The sequence below is a fragment of the Rhodamnia argentea genome, chromosome 3 (genome assembly GCF_020921035.1).
Source record: "Rhodamnia argentea isolate NSW1041297 chromosome 3, ASM2092103v1, whole genome shotgun sequence".
Taxonomy (NCBI): Eukaryota; Viridiplantae; Streptophyta; class Magnoliopsida; order Myrtales; family Myrtaceae; genus Rhodamnia; species Rhodamnia argentea.
The window spans coordinates 23,808,067-23,828,573 of NC_063152.1; the positions used below are offsets into that span (position 1 = coordinate 23,808,067).

General features: G+C 37.4%; 1 protein-coding gene across 1 annotated transcript; it reads left to right on the forward strand.

The window, feature by feature from the left end:
* Nucleotides 1–1,033: 1,033 nt before the first annotated feature.
* On the forward strand, nucleotides 1,034–6,350 carry LOC125314146 (protein EXPORTIN 1A-like). Its single transcript, XM_048275628.1, has 9 exons — nucleotides 1,034–1,154; nucleotides 2,602–2,647; nucleotides 2,727–2,909; nucleotides 3,712–3,778; nucleotides 4,356–4,466; nucleotides 4,586–4,693; nucleotides 4,938–5,075; nucleotides 5,152–5,289; nucleotides 6,204–6,350. Exons 1-9 carry the CDS (start codon nucleotides 1,034–1,036, stop codon nucleotides 6,348–6,350), a joined length of 1,059 nt encoding a protein of 352 aa, XP_048131585.1.
* The last annotated feature ends 14,157 nt before the right edge of the window (nucleotides 6,351–20,507 follow it).

Genomic DNA, 20,507 nt, shown 5'->3' on the forward strand with positions numbered 1-20,507 from the left:
TCATAATTTCCGTCCCGCGTCACTTACGCATCGGGACGTTGGCCATTTCCACCCTGCATCTTTACGCATCGGGGTACCACAATTTCTCAAGCATGCCAGCAATTCATCATAATCATGACTTCAAGTTCAAATATAGCTCACACATAGAGCTAATAATAAAAGGCATGCGAGAATATAAATTTTCAATAAACAAGAGGCAATCATTACATATCAAGACTATTCAATGAGTCTTTAAGCAATTGGCACAACGCGAAATCATATATCAAACAACATCACCGTAACTCACCAAGATTTGCACAATCTTCATCGTATTCACCCAATTGAGCCCAATCGTTCTAGCCAAGGTATAAGAACTTTCTTACCTTAAGCTTAATCAGCAAAATACTTCTTTCCTAGCCCTTAAACACCTCGGCTCCCACAATTTCAGAACAGGGCAGCAAGCAGCCTAGAGAAAATCAATCAATTCATCAATATTCCTTCGCCTAAACACCAAATCATCGATCATACACTTCCTCAACATATCACTCCACACCCTAACATGCCTCAAGGATCAAATTAAATCTCAATTCCATCACAAACAGCCCCCTCTAACTCAGTAAGAACAGAACTGAAACAGGGTACCCCCTGTTCTGTTTCAATCCAGCTCAAACAGTCCACAACTCAACCTAATACTTCAATTTATCCATCAATATCCTTGCTAACACCAAGTTCAATGTATTAAGGGGCCTCACCAAAAATTTTGGCTCAAGGCGACACCGGTTGGTCTTCGTTTGGCGCTAATTCCTTCTGATCCGTCATTGGACAGTTTCTGCTCCTTTGAACACAACAGTGGTTCAAAGTCAAGATGTCATTCATTTTTGCCCAAAAATTTACAGAAACATCATGGACATGTCTACTAAATGTCACCAAAATTTGAACTGAAAATTCGTCCGTTTAGTGGTCCAATAAAATACCAACAGCAGCCTACCTTCGGTTGAGTCAGTTTCCAGCGACTCGCGGGAGATTGGCCGCCCTGAATTCCACTGTGGCTCAAATGGTGCACTTCCACTTGGAAAAGTTCAACTACAAGCTGATCTTCGCAGTGGTAGGTGGCTCACTGGCTGGTTGTCGGCGGTTGAAAGGTTGGACGGCCGGGAAGTTGGCGATCAGAACTGGTTAGGGCAGACTGTTTCTGTGCGTGAGGGAGTGAAGGAAGGAGAAAATGGAGGTGATGGTGGTGCTGTTCTGTTCTTGAACGTGGGTATCCAGAAGGTAGAAGGAGAAGATGGCTCATTTTTATCCCAAATTCTCTTAGGTGTCAAACTCATTAATTGAGCTCCATGGATTAATGACATTTGGCATTATACACATAATATCACACTTTCCTTCCAATTTTGCCCCTCCAATTTCTGCTGATATAAAGGGAATAATCAAATGACAAGAATGCCCTTGTCCGATTAATAAAAATAGGGTCGAAGCTCTAGGGGCAAAATCATCTTTTCACACCCTTCGTCCGAAAATTCTTTTTTTCATCGATTTTCATTCCCGACTAGGCGTCGTTCAATCCAAACTCATTTTTTTTTTTTACAAATCTTCATTTTCATTTTTTTTTCATTTATGAGATCCCATTTCGTGATCGATTTCTCGTCGTCCGTAATTTCAATTTATCTCGAACTAACGGGCGGATTTTGCGGACATTACGCGTATTGACTTTGTGATTCTCATCACACTTAGGAAAATTCAAATCACGGCTATCTTGGTTGTCATGAAACCGTAAGGGTCTATTACTAGCCTCGACGGCCGCGATCGTCATAAATCGATTTAGGGAAATTCACAAATCATACGTTGGTTATGCGGCATCACCCGCGTCCCAATTGTATAACACTAGCAATGAATCCCTTAATCGTTCTCGGATCAGCCTCTGCTCTAAATATTCCCTCAACGACCCTTATGGTCAAAATGCCGTTTTCGAATTGAATTTCCTAGGTCCACGTATCTCGACACGCGTTAGCCTTTCCCCTTCGGTTAGTTAACTCGTGATTGATCGGATCCGAGCGAGATATAACTAAAATACTTCAACGGATATCTTACAGTCAAAGATCTCCAAATGACGGGAAAATCAGACTGTCACAACCTCCCACTAATGAAAGAGGTGATGGGCAAAATGATGGGTGATACAATGAGGATGAGATTTCTGATGATGGTGAATTAATTAGAAGTCTTATCAATGGTTAAACAAGAAGGTGGAGGAGGTGGAGATGAGGACATGGTACATGATCAATTTAAATTTCTGAAGAAGGTATTTTTTTTTTCTAAATTAGGATTTTAATTTTTCTCTCCTTTAAGCCTAAATTTTACTTAGTGAAGTCTCAAGCACTATGACTGAAAATGATTCTCCTCCTAGTTATTTCATTGTTGTTGTCATGAGTTAGAAAGAGTAGGATGGTTGAACCACAACTTAGTAGCTTAGCTTTGTTGATTTAGACCATCAACTTATTGGAAGAGAGCAATGATGAAGAACTTGATCTTAAGGTTTGGTCTTTTATTTTGAATTAACGATATATGCTGGTAGTGGATATTCTATGGCCTCCTACATATGCTAACAAATCATGTTCTTTGCAGGGGGAGGGTCCTTTGTTTCCAAATCATCATTTGTCAAACTTCTACGGTAGGATCATCTATGCACCAGTTTTTAAGTTTTAACAGACATTTGGGGTTGGTTTGTTACATTGTGCTTCTGGAAATAGATCGGTCAAGAGGGGAACTCTAAAGCTGATCGAGACATTTCTAGACAAGGCTGAGGATCAACCACAAATAGGAAAGCAGTTTGTCCCTCCAATGATGGCTCATATTCTCCGGGACTATGTGAGGAATGTGCCTTATGTTAGAGAATCTAAAGTTTTATCACTTTTTGCGACTATCATAAATAAGTACAGTTTCATTCTTCATCAGTTATGTTATTGATAGCATCCAAGCAACAATCTTTTGACTACTTGAAACTGCATCACATGACAGTTAATTGCACAAGCAAGTAACTTTATTTGTGATTCTTCGGAAAGAAAGAGAACAAGCAGAGGTTTTAATGATATTTTTTCACACCTTGTACAATAAAAAGCAAATGGGGTGTAAGGATTGCGGGTTTTGGGCTTTTTCCTTTTCTTGAGAAAAGCAAATAGTGTGTTTTTTTATGTTGTGTCTGGCATTGGGTGGTGAATTACTTGATAAATGGTTCAGCAACAAAGAAAGTCCAGGTTTTGAATAATCATTTGCATGACTTGACTTCTCAAGTTGGAGGTTATGTGTGTATATTGACTATGCACCATTGAGGTCCTAGAATTTTCGTTGATAGGCACTATAGATGTTTACACATTAGAATTTACTTTCCTCGAAGAAAATGAGTATACTTGGCTGATCTTTCTTAAAAAATTATTTGTTCCCAAATAGATTAATATTTTTGCTTGTTGTGTATTCGACTCTACTATTTCTTTCCATCTTTTGCTGTACGAAGTTTTCAATAGTTTATGCTATTTTTAATGTCTCATTTGATTCCCATGTGGTCTATTGCAATTTGTTAATCTCATTCAACATCACTGGTCTTGCTTATAGAATAGTCATGCTTCATATTGTTGAAATAATGGTGATGGTGTGATACATAAATTCCACCCCTTTTATGGATTTTTGCATGTGCTTATCTATTCGCCATTTTCTGATGACCTTTTTTTCTTCATATAGGTACAAGAGTGTCATGATAGAGGATGTGCCTCGCATTTTTGAGGCCATTTTCCAATGCACTTTAGAGGTGGGATATGCTCCAATTTGGTGTTTGTTTGTGTGTTGATACCTTTTTTTACTTGTAATGAAGCTCGTGCGAGGTGCAATTTCGAAGTAAAATTTGTGCCCTATGAGTCATGTGCCATGGATCTATGGTGGTAATAGATGAACATTAGCTGGGAATAAATAAAAGCAAGTCGATCTCCTTAAAGGATTATATAATTCAGCAAATAGTGTATAGAAATTTTTGTTTTAGACCAATGTGTGAGTTTGTATACTTGTCATTGCAAAGCCAGAACGAATAGGCCAAAACTCGTATTGTTGGCGCCTTTAGCCAGGGAGAGGGCAATTCTCGCTAGCGATTGTGAGTTCCCAGCCATGGGGAGTTTTCCAAAGCAGGTCGATCTCCTTGAAGGATTAAATAATGCTGCAAATTATGTATGTTTAAATTGGAAATTGTGTAATTATGGTGAATGCGTTTTTGAATTGTACCTAATGCTGTGGACTTTCATTTCTGCATTTCAAAGTCGAGCACGATTTAGCTTAGTTTGAAATTTTACCTTGGTTATTTGTTTGTTTGATTACTTAGTTTTTTGTTGTTGCAGATGATTACCAAAATTTTTGAAGATTACCCTAAGCATCGGCTGAAGTTTTTTTCTTTACTCCGCGACATTGCTGCACACTGTTTCTCTGCATTAATTAGACTGTTAAGTCAGGTGGATCTATGAAACTAATCTTTCTGCTTCCTTTTCTCAAGTGTTCTGAGAATATCCCGTTTCCCTTGTGCTCTATTGACGGACTGATGATTGATGTTAATGCCTTTGGTTTGCTTTAGCAACTTAACCTAGTAATGGATTCTATCATCTGGGGTTTTTGGCACACGGAGAAAAATATTGCTAAAACTGGGCTAAACTTGTTGTTGGAGATGCTGAAGAACTTTCAGGTTTGCTGGTCCTTTTCTTGAATTATGAGACCTGATGCTGTGCCTGGATGCTTTGTCATGGGATGTCTGGACTTTTAGTGAGTTGATGTTTAGACTGTATCTTCCATCTGCTAAATAGCATACATGATGTGATTTTGGTTACAATTGTGTCTATCCAAGCAACGTCTTTTATTATGCAGTGTCTTTGCATCATACAGACTGCTGAATTTTTCTTTCTTTCTTTTGCTTTTTTGCGATGTGGTAGGCTTCTGAGTTCTGTAATCAGTTCTATAGGACGTACTTTCTGACGATAGAGCAAGAGATTTTTGCTGTTTTAATGGACACTTTTCATAAACCAGGGTTCAAGTTGCACGTATTAGTCCTGCAACACTTGTTTTGTCTGGTAAATGATGCTATATAGCCTTCACTCAATCAAAGATAAATGCATTATGGCTTGACTAAGAGAAAAGTTTTTGCAGGTGGAGAGTGGTGCATTGATGGAACCTCTATGGTATGCCTCAACAGTTCATTACCCCTATCCAAATAATGCAGTCTTTGTTCGTGAATACACCATAAAGTTGTTGGGCACTTCATTTCCTAACATGACTGTAGCAGAGGTTGATGTTCCCGACTCTTCTGACTTCAATAGATTATCGTTGATTTGTTATATTGTGTTTCCAAATCATCATTTTTCTGATTGAAATGCATATTTGTATGAGTTTTGTCATTTAAATTTTGCAATTTTTCGGTTCTTTGTAGGTCAAATTGACAATTATGATCGAGGATCCGAGGGATCTTGAGCGAAGGAGACTTTTTGGGGATCGAAGACCCTAATGCCCCTACATTTTGCTTTTTGCCTCGTCAAGACTCCTTTTGAGTTATCACAATGCACTTGTACGGTTAGAGCACTAGGAGATCTCTCAATTTCCTGTAATTGAAACAGATGAATGTATTTTATTTTATATTATTATAATATTTAGATCTTCTTACTTGCTTAATTAATGGTAACTATAAATTTTAGAATTAATTTTGCTTTTAATTAGATTTAAAATAAAAAATTAAAAAATTTCATTGCTAAATTCATCGCTAAAGAATAAACAAAAATTCGTATATCTGTCACTAATTAGTGACGGAAAGCGAAGTCCGTCGCAAATCTGGAATTTTGCGACGAAAATTTCGCCAAAATTCGTCGTTAATCTATTTTGTGAAGAATTTTGCGACGACAGAAAATTTCGTCGCTAATACAGCGTTGCAAAATTTGCAACGGAAATTGGCAGATTCGTCGCAAATTTGCGACTAAATTTGCAATGAAATAGGGTTGTCGCAAATTGGCGACAAAAGTCAGGTTCGTAGCAAATTTGTGACGAAGACATTGTTCGTCACAAATTTGTGACGAAAGAAAAATTGGTCGCAAATTTGAGACAAAGCACCCTTCGTCGCAAATTTACGACTAACAGTGTATTCGTCGCAAAATTCGTCGTAAAAAGCGTGTTTTTTTGTAGTATTGACTTTGACAGATATTAACCTATAGATTGGCATTTTACAAGAGCAAACATTCACTGCTTGCTTAAATGTCGAGAAGACGTACCAGCTCGAGCTCGACAAAGCTATTCGCCATCACCAACCAAACTCCAAGCATTCGCCGAACTATGCCTTGATGTCTTTTGATAAAGTCTAAGCGCACACGATTTCATCGTCCTCTTCTTCTTTTTTCCAATTGTTTTCCGTCATTTCGTTTTTTTCTTTTTTTTTTTCCTTTTTCACGAAAAGTCACGGTACAAGATGGATTTTCATAAAAATGAAATTGTAAGTTCATAAATACCCTTAAAGAGCCATCTGCATTGCACATGCTAACTTAGAATGGTGGGTTAACGGATGTAATGAAACGGAATCACAAGGAATAATAGCGTGTAATTAGTTCAAAACATATGGGCAAACAAGACCGGACACGCCACCCCGACTTGTCGAACCGCGAAGTTACTAGAGAAGCGGGATATGCTCCAAAAGACGAGGCCCATGACTAGAGTAGACCAAAGCTAATCCGGACTAATTAACAATCGAGACTACTCCACACCTCCTAATTAATTAAGTCCATTTGTACATAACCCGTGCGTAACACTTGTCATTTCCGAATTAGCAATCTCAGCAAGAACAATACGAAATCAGTGAAGAGTATTGGGGTTGTGATTCATACTCGTCATTGATCGGAAAGCGCGGGGTTCCGCTTATGTCTTTTATCCCAGATTTTTTCATTCATAGTTTGGGTGATCGTCTACGTGCAATTGAGTATTGGGCCTATAAATTACTATTGTTATATATACTCTTTTTTTGTTGCAATTGAGGGATGTAACGAGACATGCAATGTGCTAATTATAGTGGAATCACCTACTGAACGTAACCTTAATCTAAGGGTGAACCGTGATAAAATCTTGTGTCTCGATTTCTCTTTCTCGCTTTTACGCTTTCTTTCGTTATGATTGTGCGCAGAATTCTAACATAAAGTAGCCATCAAAATTGCACAGGCAACAAGGGAGTGACGATGAAGACCGCTAAGTCGTACATAACAACCACCGACGTGGTGGTCACCACGACCTCGAGAAAGGACGGGAAGCCTCACGGGAGGGACATAATGATGTTGATGGACGGCAGCACAACGTGTTGCACAGCTGTGGAGCATGAATGGCCTGGCCGGGACGCGCCACCGGAGCTATGCTACCAGACACTGCCGAGAGAGCTCACTGCGGGCTGGAAGGTGACGGGCCTAACGGCAACGATGAGGATGGCTATGAGGAGGAGGACGTGACTCAATCCAGTCTTGTTTTTGCTTTGTTTGTTTGTTTGTTTGTTTTTTTTTTGAAGTGAAGTGGTCAATTAATTGATTTTTTGGTTAAAGTTTATTAAATGTTGGTGACAACAGTAGCCATCACATTATCTGATTTTGGATATTAAATTAGAAAAATTACCGAAAAATTCTTAAAAGTTTGTTATATAGAGGGCAGATCAGTTATAAACTTTTTAATTTTTGTTAATTAAATACTAAATCTTTTAATGATTTGTCAATATAGTCATTTTGGTCAATTTTGGCTAGAAACCGCTCACGTGGACGCCGATTGTCCCACATGGCATGATCGGTGCTAATATGAATGATTTTTAATTTTTTTTTTCATTTTTTCATTTTCTTTTTCAATTTTTTTCTAACTAAGTCTGACGAGAGCTCATCTAATTAATGGGCGGACCAAGCCCGGCTCGATTTGGGATTTATGTCGGACTTAACTTTGTTCTCGGGCTCGTTTACCATAAAAAGAAGGGTTAATACCATGAAAAACCCTAAACTAGTACACCCGTGACAAATTTACCCCAAACTATTTTTTTGACCATGAAAAACCCCAAACTGGTACATATGTGACAAATTTACCCCAAACTATTTTTTTTATCACCAAAAACCATAAACCGGTATATTTGTGACAAATTTACCCTAAACTAATTATTTTGACCACGAAATACCCTAAATTGGTACACATGTGACAAATTCACCCCCCGTTAAATCGTCACTTTGTTTTGGCTTTTGGTCCGATACGGTATGGGAGGACACAACCCTTGGTGCTCCACCCATCCGTGCACTATGGATGGTGTCATCATACAAGAAGAGACTACTGAAGGAAGGAGGTTCATGATTTGACATAAATAGGTAAGCCTTAGGGGCAGCCAGCGGCGAAGATCCCGACCATGGAGACCATGGAGATAACCCGGTAACAATGATACGGAAAACAAGTCTTCGATCTTACAAAGAAAGGCGATGGCTCGAAGACCTCGTCTCTAATGCTTTTGCCTTCCACAAGACCGTACTTGTTAGATTTGAAGATCACCTATCTCAAATTGATAAACCTGTAACAAATAGAGGTTAAAACCCCATATTGGTATACCCGTCAACTATCACATGTCACTAAATCAACAATTTGATAGTTAAATTTAATGAAAATTAACGGAGGGTAAATTTGTCACATGTGTACCAGTTTAGGGTAAATTTGTCACAAGTGTACCGGTTTGAGGTTTTTTGTGGTCAAAAAAATAATTTGGGGTAAATTTGTCACAAGTGTACCGGTTTGGGGTTTTCCATGGTATTAACCCTAAAAAGAATTAATTATGGCTTCAAAGCGGGCCGCGACATGCTCAAATGGGCCGGGCCAAACTTTGTAATTAAATAGTCTCGTCAAACAACGTCCGAAGTGCCCCACTTGGAGCCCATGTAGGTCGCGAAAGTGTTGGATTAATTACTGAAATTTAATTTGGAAAAATCTATAGGATCATCCTCATTTAATTTTGAAAGACAAAAAAAAAAAAAAAAAAGTAACCTCAATGAGTTATTCAAATTGGCATCTCACAAGAGCAAACACTCATGACTTGCTTAACTGAAAAATTTTCCCTGTCATCGTCTAAATTCCAAATACTTACCGAACACATCTTTCGATGTCATCTAATAAAGCCGGAACACATAATGCAAAGCTGCAAAGATTTGATCATAACCTTTCCGTACACTAGTTGAGCAGCCGATTTCTAATATTCATTGAGATCAAATATGACCTAAGGCAATTAATGTATTTTACACGTTCATATCCAAATACGACCGTCACAAAACCCCTTAAACGCGTCATTGTTGAAATGCTAACACGTTGCAGCTTGCGAGTACACGTTTACGTGGTGAAGTCACATCGTTGGTGTCTACCTTCACATTGGTATATTATGGTAGATTGGAAAGGCTTCAGAAGTTAAGTATTGTATATTAAGGCTTGAAGTCTTTGAGTACTAAAATGAAAATAAAATAATTATTTTTGGCCATGAATGAAATTTAAACAATGCTTTCATTAGATACTGACCGGACATGTCGTCATGGCCATGAGCACTTCTTCCAGAAAAAGGACCTCCGACGAGCCAACACTCTTCACCGGCCGTGCACCAAGCCACCGCACTGCCGCAGCAAACCCCAAAACTGGCCCTCTATGAAGACTTCCTCGGCGGGGCTGTCTCTCGATGAAACCCTAGTTTCCCCCAGCGACGACGAAGAATCCCTCATCCTCCGTGACATCGAGGAGCGCTAGCGCTGGGGCCTGGCCTCGTCCCTCGCTCAGTGGGCCGCCCTCCCTCCCCTCTCCGACTGCCTATGTGTCGCAGTCGAAGAACTTTGGTGATCGTCTACGTGCCGGGCTTTCGAATTTGGCAGGTATCGTTTTGGCTTGGGGGGGTTGTTGGGGTTTTAAGTGATGTCTGCCACGTTCGTTCAATTCTTTGGACATGTATCTTGAAGACGGTTAATCTCTGGAACTAGTGATGGCCATAATTGGCTTTTTTAAGGCTTGACATCAAGTTAGCCACCACATTGGTGTGGTCCTTATTAAACTGATTCTAAAGATCTAATTTTAAAGTATAAGAAAAGTTAAATTTTAGTATCAAGCCGCAATGATAGTTTGAATGGCCTCATTCTCACAGGTCATGATCAATATAAATTTTCCTATATATATATTTTTCTTTTTTATTTTTCTTTCTTTTCTGAGCCCTTTCCCTCGCTGCCGCTTGTTGCGACCTAAAAAATAAACAAGCTGTGAATGCCGGATTGCCTGTTGATTGTCGTGGGAGTCCGATTAGAGGTTAATCGCCCCAAATTGATTGGTTTGTTAGTCGATATAATTACGTATTCATGTGACCACATATGAGATCAAATTGCATGGTTTTGCACAAAAAGGGCCTTGGGCCAAGTATTTGAACATGCGAGTATGAACATTCGACCTAATTCCAAGAAATGAACTGGCTGGTTGTCGAAGTGTCCGAGTGGTCACATAATGGTATTTTAAAGTATTGGTTTGTTAGTCGATATAATTACGCATTCATTGTCTTCCGGTCGATCGGTTTTGGCAATTATTGTCTTCTGGTTGCTGGATGCGCGTTAGCCATTGTCTTCGGGCTGTTCGTTTGCCGGTCGTAGCTTGTGATGGGCCGAAGCCTTTTAAGGATTCCTGTTAGCTCCGTGCCGTGTCAACAATCATTGTCTTACGGTTGGTTGAGCGGAGTCACACGGACTATCAGAAGCTGTTGCCGGAAGTAAGGGACGATGCCCGGTCCCGCTAGGAGAGTACCAAATGACTACTGTGCGAGACCTACGGGTCAGGTCTGATAATAACTGGACTACGCGTGGTATCCTGTGCATGCAAGTACTATGATGCTTTGCCAATGGATTGACCGGTGTAATTGGTTTGATTGTTGGGTCGAGTTTGCATCGTATTATGTGTGGCTTAAGGATAAGCTTGCATGTGGTTGAAATATCTACTATATGTTGATGTGATTGATTGTTAGGATATCTAAGTGAATCAATGTTCTAATCGGGCTTAGGCGTTAGCTCATTGAAATTAATTTCTCACACCGTCGTTGTTACCCATTTTCAGGCAGCGATGGAGCCCGTGAACATTAAGGCGAGGATTGTTGTAGGATTTTTGGGAGTAGATGAGGGTTTAACCTTACTCGACCGTGTGTCTTTTTGAGGTCCTAGTGAGCTACCCCGAAGCATGGGGTTATATATGTTTACTGTAGCTCAGGAGAGTTAAATTTCATATGCTCCGGCTTTTTGAATGAAATTATTTTTGTGAATTGACCGTGTTAATTTTCCTACTATTTTATTCCGCTGATTTTGATTGTGCGAGAGATTTGCATGTTCCGCATGCGCCGTAATTTCGTAGGTTGATAGCTTAGTTGGGATGCTATCATTCTTGACCCGAGGCGAGTAAGATAGGGATGTCGCGAGCTCAAGAGTTGAGGCGTGACAATAATCCTAATTTTACTCACCATTTCAAATAAACAATATGTAAGACAACAAATTTTACTAAAACTACACCAAATATAATCTAAGTAGACTCTGGAAAAGACCCACCTAGATTGAAGGCTAGGCCCACGAGCTCGAACTCCTCGGGCGCCTGCGTCGGCGTTGTTGCCGAAGACCGACATTAATGTCTCCACCACCATAAAAAAAAAAAGCCGCAAAGGAATGCGAAGACTGCTACTACGGTGGCGACTACCACCGTAATGTGGCCCTTACCACAATCAAGGTAAGGCGAGACGTGTACCTCCATCTGAATGTCTCCCAAAGCATTTGCAATTCAAACCATGAAAGGATTCATTTGTTGCATGAAGTCTTTAGTGTCGAAAAAAATTTCCTACATTGGTGTTTGAATCGCTCAACAATGACTCGAAAGCCATAGAAACTATGCTAAGCTAAATCATGAACATTAGATAACTCTAGGGTTATTCATCTATCATCATGCATATGTTACATTGAAGATGCTTCTTATTGAATTTTCTCGCCCTAACTAGATCAAATACTACGCTCCGTTATATTTAATTAAATCAAGTTGTACATAACACGGATGGTTCCTATAATGAAGCATCAAGCTAATTACGACCTCTTTGGTAAAGTTTCTGTTTCTCCGATTATGTTCCCCGAAACAAAAAACAATCATGTTTGATCACATAAATAATTCTGGTTTTGATTATGCTCCCGAGAACACTTTTAGACCAAAAATAAAAACAAAAATAGTTGGTTCTTAAAAAAAAAAAGAACACTTTTGAGAATAAAAAAAAGGTAACAATAGTATTCTCTCACTTTTGTCGGGCGCCTGCGATGCTTGGGCCAGGTCAACCTGACTCGGTTCGGATTTTTTTTTAAATAAAAATTTCAAAAATTAATAAAAATAAAAAAAATCAGAAAATGATTAAAACACCCAAAATATAGAAAATTCTCACAAAATTGGAAAAAATCAGAAAAAATTCCAAAAAAATCTCAAAAATTAGGAGATGGGTCATTTCAATTGGCAAATCTTATTTTTGATGATTTTGCCCATCTACTATTCAATGGCATGTCTCAAACCATTGTCTTACCTAGAGCTTCTATTTCTTACGTGGACCGGACAAATTATGCTTCAATGATTTGGAATGAAAATGTAAGGCAAAGAAAATTGCACATAAAATGCACGTGCAATTTTCCATTTATTATTTTTTTTTTCCGTTTGGAGATCCTTTATTTTAAATGTATCCCAATTCATTTAAAAGAGTTCGCTGTCGTGAAAATCAAAATGAAAATAATTTTGTCTATAATCCACATAGTTTGATTAATTTAAGAAAAGAAAAGATAAGTGATAAATTTATAAGTTCTAATATACTAGTAAGATTCAATAATAAAAGCATTATATTTGGAGTATTGTACTGTGATAGATCATAATTATTAGTGCATATTACATATTTTCCTCTCTTAAACATCAGAACTTACCTTTAAAAGCATAGTTGCCTGTCATCCCTTATTAACGGTTGAAGAATTTCATCATCGATTTGATCTATCAGCTAAGTTGCCTGTCTTGTGATTATCTATTTTGTTTTTTCTATTCTTTTGTGCCTAAGTTTGAGTGAGATTTAGATGGAAATTAGGAATTCAATTTCAATAGAGCGGATTACAAAGGTACTTTTACTGAAAAAAAAATGAATAATCCTAATTTTACTCACCATTTCAAATAAACAATACGTAATACAGCTAATTTTACTAAAACTACACCAAATATAATCTAAGTAGACTCTGAAAAAGACCCTTCCGGATTGGAGGCTAGGCCCACGAGTTGGACTCCTCGGGCGCCTCCGCCGGCGCCTCTGTCGGCGTTGTTGTCGAGGACCGACATTAATGTCTCCACCACCATAAAAAAAAAAAAAAGCCGCAAAGGAATGTGAAGACTGCTACTACGGTGGCAACTACCACCGTAATGTGACAACTACCACCGTAATGTGGCGCTTACCACGATCGAGGTAAGGCGGGACGTGCACCTCCATCTGAATGTCTCCCAAAGCCTATGCAATTCAAACCATGAAAGGATCTATTTGTTGCATGAAGTCTTTAGTGTCGAAAAAAATTTCCCTCATTGGTGTTTGAATCGCTCAAGAATGACTCGAAAACCATAGAAACTATGCCAAACTAAATCATCAACATTAGATAACTCTAGGGTTATTCTTCTATCATCATGCATATGTCACATTGAAGATGCTTCTTACTGAATTTTCTCGCCCCGACTAGATCAAGTACTATGCTTTGTTATATTTAATTAAATCATGTTGCACATAACACGGATGATTCCTATAACGAAACATCAAGCTAATTACAACTTCTTTGGTAAAGTTTCTGTTTCTCTCGATTATGTTCCCGAAACAAAAAAGAATCATGTTTGACCACATTAATAATTTTGATTCTGATGATGCTCCCGAGAATACTTTTAGACCAAAAATAAAAACAAAAATAGTTGGTTCTTAAAAAAAAGAGCACTTTTGAGAATAAAAAAGGTAACAATAGTATTCTCTCACTTTTTCTTGGCGCCTGCGATGCTTGGGCCGGGTCAACCTGACTCGGCTCTGACTTCTTCTTTTTTAAAATAAAAATTTCAGAAATTAATAAAAAAAATAATCAGAAAATGATTAAAAACACAAAAAGCCGAAAATTCTTAAAAAATTGGAAAAATCAGAAACAATTCCAAAAAAATCTCGAAAATTACGATATGGGTCATTTCAATTGGCAAATCCTATTTTTGATGATTTTGCCTTTCAATTTCTCTCAAAAGATGATTTTGCCCATCTACTATTCAATGGCACATCTTAAACCATTGTCTTACCTAGAGCTTCTGTTTCTTATGTGTACCAGGCAGATTAAGCTTCAATGATTTGGAATGAAAATGCAAGGCAAATGTATCCGAATTCACGTGCAATTTTCCATTTATTTTTTTTTCTGTTTGGAGATCCTTTATTTTAAATGTATCCGAATTCATTTAAAAGAGTTCACTGATGTGAAAATCAAAATAAAAATAATTTTGTCTATAATCCACGTTATTTGATTAACTTAAGAAAAGAAAAGATAAGTGATAAATTTATAAGTTCTAATTTACTAGTAAGATTTCAATAATAAATGCATTATATTTGGAGTCTTGTCTTGTGATAGATCATAATTATTAGTTCATATTACATATTTTCCTCTCTTAAACATCAGAACTTACCTTTAAAAGCATAGTTGCCTGTCATCCCTTATTAACGGTTGAAGAATTTCATCATCGATTTGATCTATCAGCTAAGTTGCCTATCTTGTGGTTATCTAGTATGTATTTTCTGTTCTTTTGGGCTTAAGCTTCAGTGAGATTTAGATGGTAATTAGGAATTCAATTTCAATAGAGTGGATTACAATGGTAATTTTACTGAAAAAAAATGAATAATCCTAATTTTACTCACCATTTCAAATAAACAATACGTAAGACAGCTAATTTTACTAAAACTACACCAAATATAATCTAAGTAGACACTGAAAAAGACCCTCCCGGATTGGAGGTTAGGCCCACGAGGCAGAACTCCTCGGGCGCCTCTACCGGCGCCGCTCGCTGCTCCTCTATCGCCGCTGTTGCGGGAGACCGACATTAATGTCTCCACCACCATAAAAAAAAAAAAAAGCCGCAAAGGAATGCGAAGACTGCCACTGCGGTGGGTACTACCATCGTAATGTGGCGCTTACCATGATTGAGGTAAGGCGGGACGTGCACCTCCATCTAAATGTCTCCCAAAGCCTCTGCAATTGAAACCATGAAAGGATCTATTTGTTGCATGAAGTCTTTAGTGTCGAAAAAAATTTTACTCTTTGGTGTTTGAATTGCTCAAGAATGACTTGAAAGCCATAGAAACTATGCTAAGCTAAATCATGAACATTAGATAACTCTAGGGTTATTCTTCTATCATCATGCATATGTCACATTGAAGATGCTTCTTGCTGAATTTTCTCGCCCTGACTAGATCAAGTACTATGCTCCGTTATATTTAATTAAATCATGTTGCACATAACACGGATGGTTCCTATAATGAAGCATCAAGCTAATTACAACCTCTTTGGTGAAGTTTCTGTTTCTCTGATTATGTTCCCCAAAATAAGAAAGAATCATGTTTGATCACATAAATAATTCTGATTCTGATTATGCTGCCGAAAACACTTTTAGACCTAAAATAAAAGCAAAAATAGTTGGTTCTTAAAAAAAAAAAAGAACACTTTTGAGAATAAAAAAGGTAACAATAGTATTCTCTCACTTTTATCGGGCACCTGCGATGCTTGGGCCGGGTCAACCTAACTCAGTTCTGATTTTTTTTTCAATAAAAATTTCAAAAATTAATAAAAAAAAAATAAAAATAATCAGAAAATGATTAAAAAACCCAAAAAATAGAAAATTCTTAAAAATTCTTAAAAAATTGGAAAAAAATCAGAAAAAATTCCAAAAAAATCTTGAATAGGAGATGGCTCATTTCAATTGGCAAATCCTATTTTTGATGATTTTTCCTTTCAATTTCTCTCAAAAGATAATTTTCACCATCTACTATTCAATGGCACGTCTTAAACCATTGTCTTACCTAGAGCTTCTATTTCTTACATGGACCAGACAGATTATGCTTCAATGATTTGGAATGAAAATGCAAGGCATAGAAAGTTGCACGTAAAATGCGCGTGCGATATTCCATTTATTATTATTTTTTTTCCATTTGGAGATCCTTTATTTTAAATGTATCCAAATTCATTTAAAAGAGTTCACCGATGTGAAAATCAAAATGAAAATAATTTTGTCTATAATCCACATAATTTGATTAACTTAAGACAGCTAATTTTACTAAAACTACACCAAATATAATCTAAGTAGACTTTGAAAAGGACCCTCCCACATTGGAGGCTAGGCCCATGAGTTGGACTCCTCGGGCGCCTCTGCATGCTCCTCTATTGGTGTTGTTGCCGGAGACTGACATTAATGTCTCCACCACCATAAATTAAAAAAAAAAGGCTGCAAAGGAATGCGAAGAATGCTACTACAGTGGCGACTACCACCGTAATGTGGCGCTTACCACGATGGAGGTAAGGCGGGACGTGCACCTCCATCTGAATGTCTCCCAAAGCCTCTGCAATTCAAACCATGAAAGGATCCATTTGTTGCATGAAGTCTTTAGTATCGAAAAAAATTTCCCTCACTGGTGTTTGAATCGCTCAAGAATGACTCGAAAGCCATAGAAACTATGTAAGCTAAATCATGGACATTAGATAACTCTAGGGTTGTTCTTATGTCATCATGCATATGTTACATTGAAGATGCTTCTTACTGAATTTTCTCGCCCCGACTAGATCAAATACTATGCTCCGTTATATTTAATTACATCATGTTGCACATAACACGGATGGTTCCTATAATGAAGCATCAAGCTAATTATGACCTCTTTGGTAAAGTTTCTATTTCTCTGATTATTTTCCCCGAAACAAAAAAGAATCATGTTTGTTCTCATAAATAATTCTGATTTTGATTATGCTCCCGAGAACACTTTTAGACCAAAAATAAAAATAAAAATAGTTGGTTCTTCAAAAAAAGAACACTTTTGAGAATAAAAAAGGTAAAAATAATATTCTCTCACTTTTGTTGGGTGCCTGCGATGCTTGGGCCGGGTCAACTCGACTAGGTTCGGATTTTTTTTTAAAATAAAAATTTCAGAAATTTATAAAAAAATAAAAAAATGAGAAAATGATTAAAAAAACCCAAAAAATAGAAAATTCTTGAAAATTCTTAAAAAATTGGAAAAAATCAGAAGAAATTCCAAAAAAAACCTCAAAAATTAGGAGATGGGTCATTTCAATTGGAATGTCCTATTTTTGATGATTTTGCCTTTCAATTTCTCTCAAAAGATGATTTTGCCCATCTACTATTCAATGGCATGTCTTAAACCATTGTCTTACCTATAGCTTCTGTTTCTTACGTGCACCGGATAGATTATGCTTCAATGATTTGGAATGAAAATGCAACGCATAGAAAATTGCACGTAAAATGCACATGCAATTTTTCATTTTTTTTTTTTCCATTTGGAGATCCTTTATTTTAAATGTATCCAAATTCATTTAAAAGAGTTCACTACTGTGAAAATCAAAATGAAAATAATTTTGTCTATAGTCCCCATAATTTGATGAACTTTAAGAAAAGAAAAGATAAGTGATAAATTTATAACTTCTAATTTACTAGTAAGATTTCAATAATAAAAGCATTATATTTGGAGTATTTTACTTTGGTAGATCATAATTATTAGTGCATATTACATATTTTCCTCTATGAAACATCGGAACTTACATTTAAAAGCATAGTTAACTTGCAAACAACCTACGGATCACCGCATCAAGTCAATCCAGAAATTATGAGCAACTTGTAAGGTGCAAGGCTTACTTGTAACGTCAATTGGATGTGATGAAGAGAAGTAGAATCCTTTCCCAAAACTAATTCCACGGTAAACCATTGATAGCCATATAGGCGAAGTAACCCAAAGAACTAAATGACAATGCATGATGCCAATGTAATAGTTTTCCTTGCCCTATCAAAACTATTCGTCCTTGAATAGTTTCTTGTTTAGCTATACATTTGCAGGATCAACTTGAAACTTATACTTAGAACCAAACATAAATAATTAATCTAAGATGAGATTTTCATTACAACAACCAATGTAAGATGTCTTACCTCCGGCGAGAAGGTATGGTGAACTAGGCCCTCTGCGAACCCCCCCCTCTCTCTCTCTCAATTTTTGGTTGTAGGCTTTGCTCATCAACCCCAACCCCAATGGCGTTAATAAATAGCATTATACTACTTTAACTTGCAATGAAATTTAATTTCAAAATATCTTTTTCTTCTTCGTTTTGGCCGATTGTCAACTTGAACTTAATAACAAAAACAATTTCACACTTCCAATTGTGAAGCTTTATACATTAGTGTGTGTATATAGAACAGCTCAGAGTGAATGTTTCTAGTGGAAAACATTAGCCTAAAGTCCTATTTTAGAGGAAATGGGCATGATCAATTACATAAGTACCGATAGTCCGAGCAAAAAGGTGTCATGATTAATATCCTTAATTCTTGCAATGTTCTTTACAATTGTTTTCCTTTAATTTCACGTGCTTTGACTTAAGTTATGATTAATTCAAATGTTTGTGATTTGGTTGTTTCTACTATTCAATGGCATGTCTTAAACCACTGCCTTACCTAGAGCTTCTGTTTCTTACGTGTACTAGATAGATTGTGCTTCAATGATTTGAAATGAAAATGCAAGGCACAGAAAATTGCACGCAAAATGCACATGCAATTTGAAGAAGTTCATTTGCTTGTTTGGGTGGACCTTGATAAATGAGGACAACACCATGTGAGAAAACCATCGTTCTTCTTTATGTAGAATACTATGTGGTTCCGGCCACCCAAAAAAGAAGAAGAAATGAGTACTATGTGGATAAAATCCTTAAGCAAGAAGAACAATGTGCCGAGTAGTCTTTTAAAACTTGAGCGGAACTGCCCATTCAATTAGAGGAAGACTACCGCTATAACTTGTTTGACAAGAAGGAAATCGAGAGTGGATTCGTTATGAGGGACGTACTAACTCAAGTAATGCCTGATTATATTCTGTCATGGTGGCTATTCTTTCTCCCGCTAATTGTCTCCAGCACGAGAATCCCAAAGCTGAGAAAGTCTGACATCGTTGAAATGACTCCTCCCCTTATATACTCAGGAGCCATGTATCCACTGTTTTCACATAAGGAAAGACACTGATTAGTGCAGAATTGATTAAGAGGTCATTGAACAAATAAAAAAGATGTAGCCACATACAATGTTCCTGATGTTGGTGCTGCCCTACTTTGGTTGCCCCCGAAAATCCTCACCAGCCCAAAGTCCGATATATTTGGGTTCATGTCATCATCCAGTAAGATGTTGCTAGCCTTGAGGTCCCTCTCAATGATTTTGATATGAGAATACTCATGTATGTACTGAAGCCCCTAAGCGATTCTACAATTGATCTTCAATTGTGTCTCCCAATCAAGTCACGCACTGTTGCTCGAATCTATCAAAACTTGAAATTAAACCCTAGACTGAATGTCTAATTCTTTCCAAATGAAAAGGACAAGCTTATGGTTGATGGGGCAAACCAAAGAGAACCACATCTAGGCTCATGTTGGGCATGTACTCAAATATAAGAAGCCTCTCATTTTGACTTTTTGGTCGAATCTCGTTGACTTGTTGACGTAGTTACTTTCCGATGATGTTCTCTATTCTTTTGTCAATCATTTTCCCTTTTTATTCTTATTTTTTCTTAATGTATTTTTGCTTCCTCCAAGGGCTACAATGAAACTTTCACAAGCTGACATTTATCTCTGCTGTGTGTGCACATGTGAGCCGCACTCGCTCCCCGCTGACTCATCTCTGCCCATATGTACCTCATCCATGTTCCGTTGGACTGGATGGCAGCGGCAACAGCATCTGTAGGGACCTAATGATGCCTGTTCTACAACAGTCTTTTACTTGTACTTTCCTTTGCCTTTCGAGCGATTTCAACAGCATTGTGGATCCCTCTTCTGTTTCTCCGTTTGTTACAAATGAGAACAATGCCACTTAGTACTCTTCTTTCTTTGGGTGTCGCTTTTGATTTCTGTTGTCTGCGTATAGAAGTCCTTGAGGGGCATTTATGCACACTCCATAATTCAGGCCAGTTCGAGTGGCATCAGATACGTTGTACTAGATAAATTATGCTTCGATGATTTGGGACGAAAATACCCTTGGTCAGGGGACAATAAATTGCACGTGAAAATTTTCACTTGTTTTTTACGTTTGGAATTAGTTCACCGAGATGAAAATAAAAGCAAAAATAAATTTACCTATGATCCATTTAATTTGATTAACTTATGAAAAAAAGATAAGTGACAAGTCTATAAGTTATAATATATTAGTAAGATTTA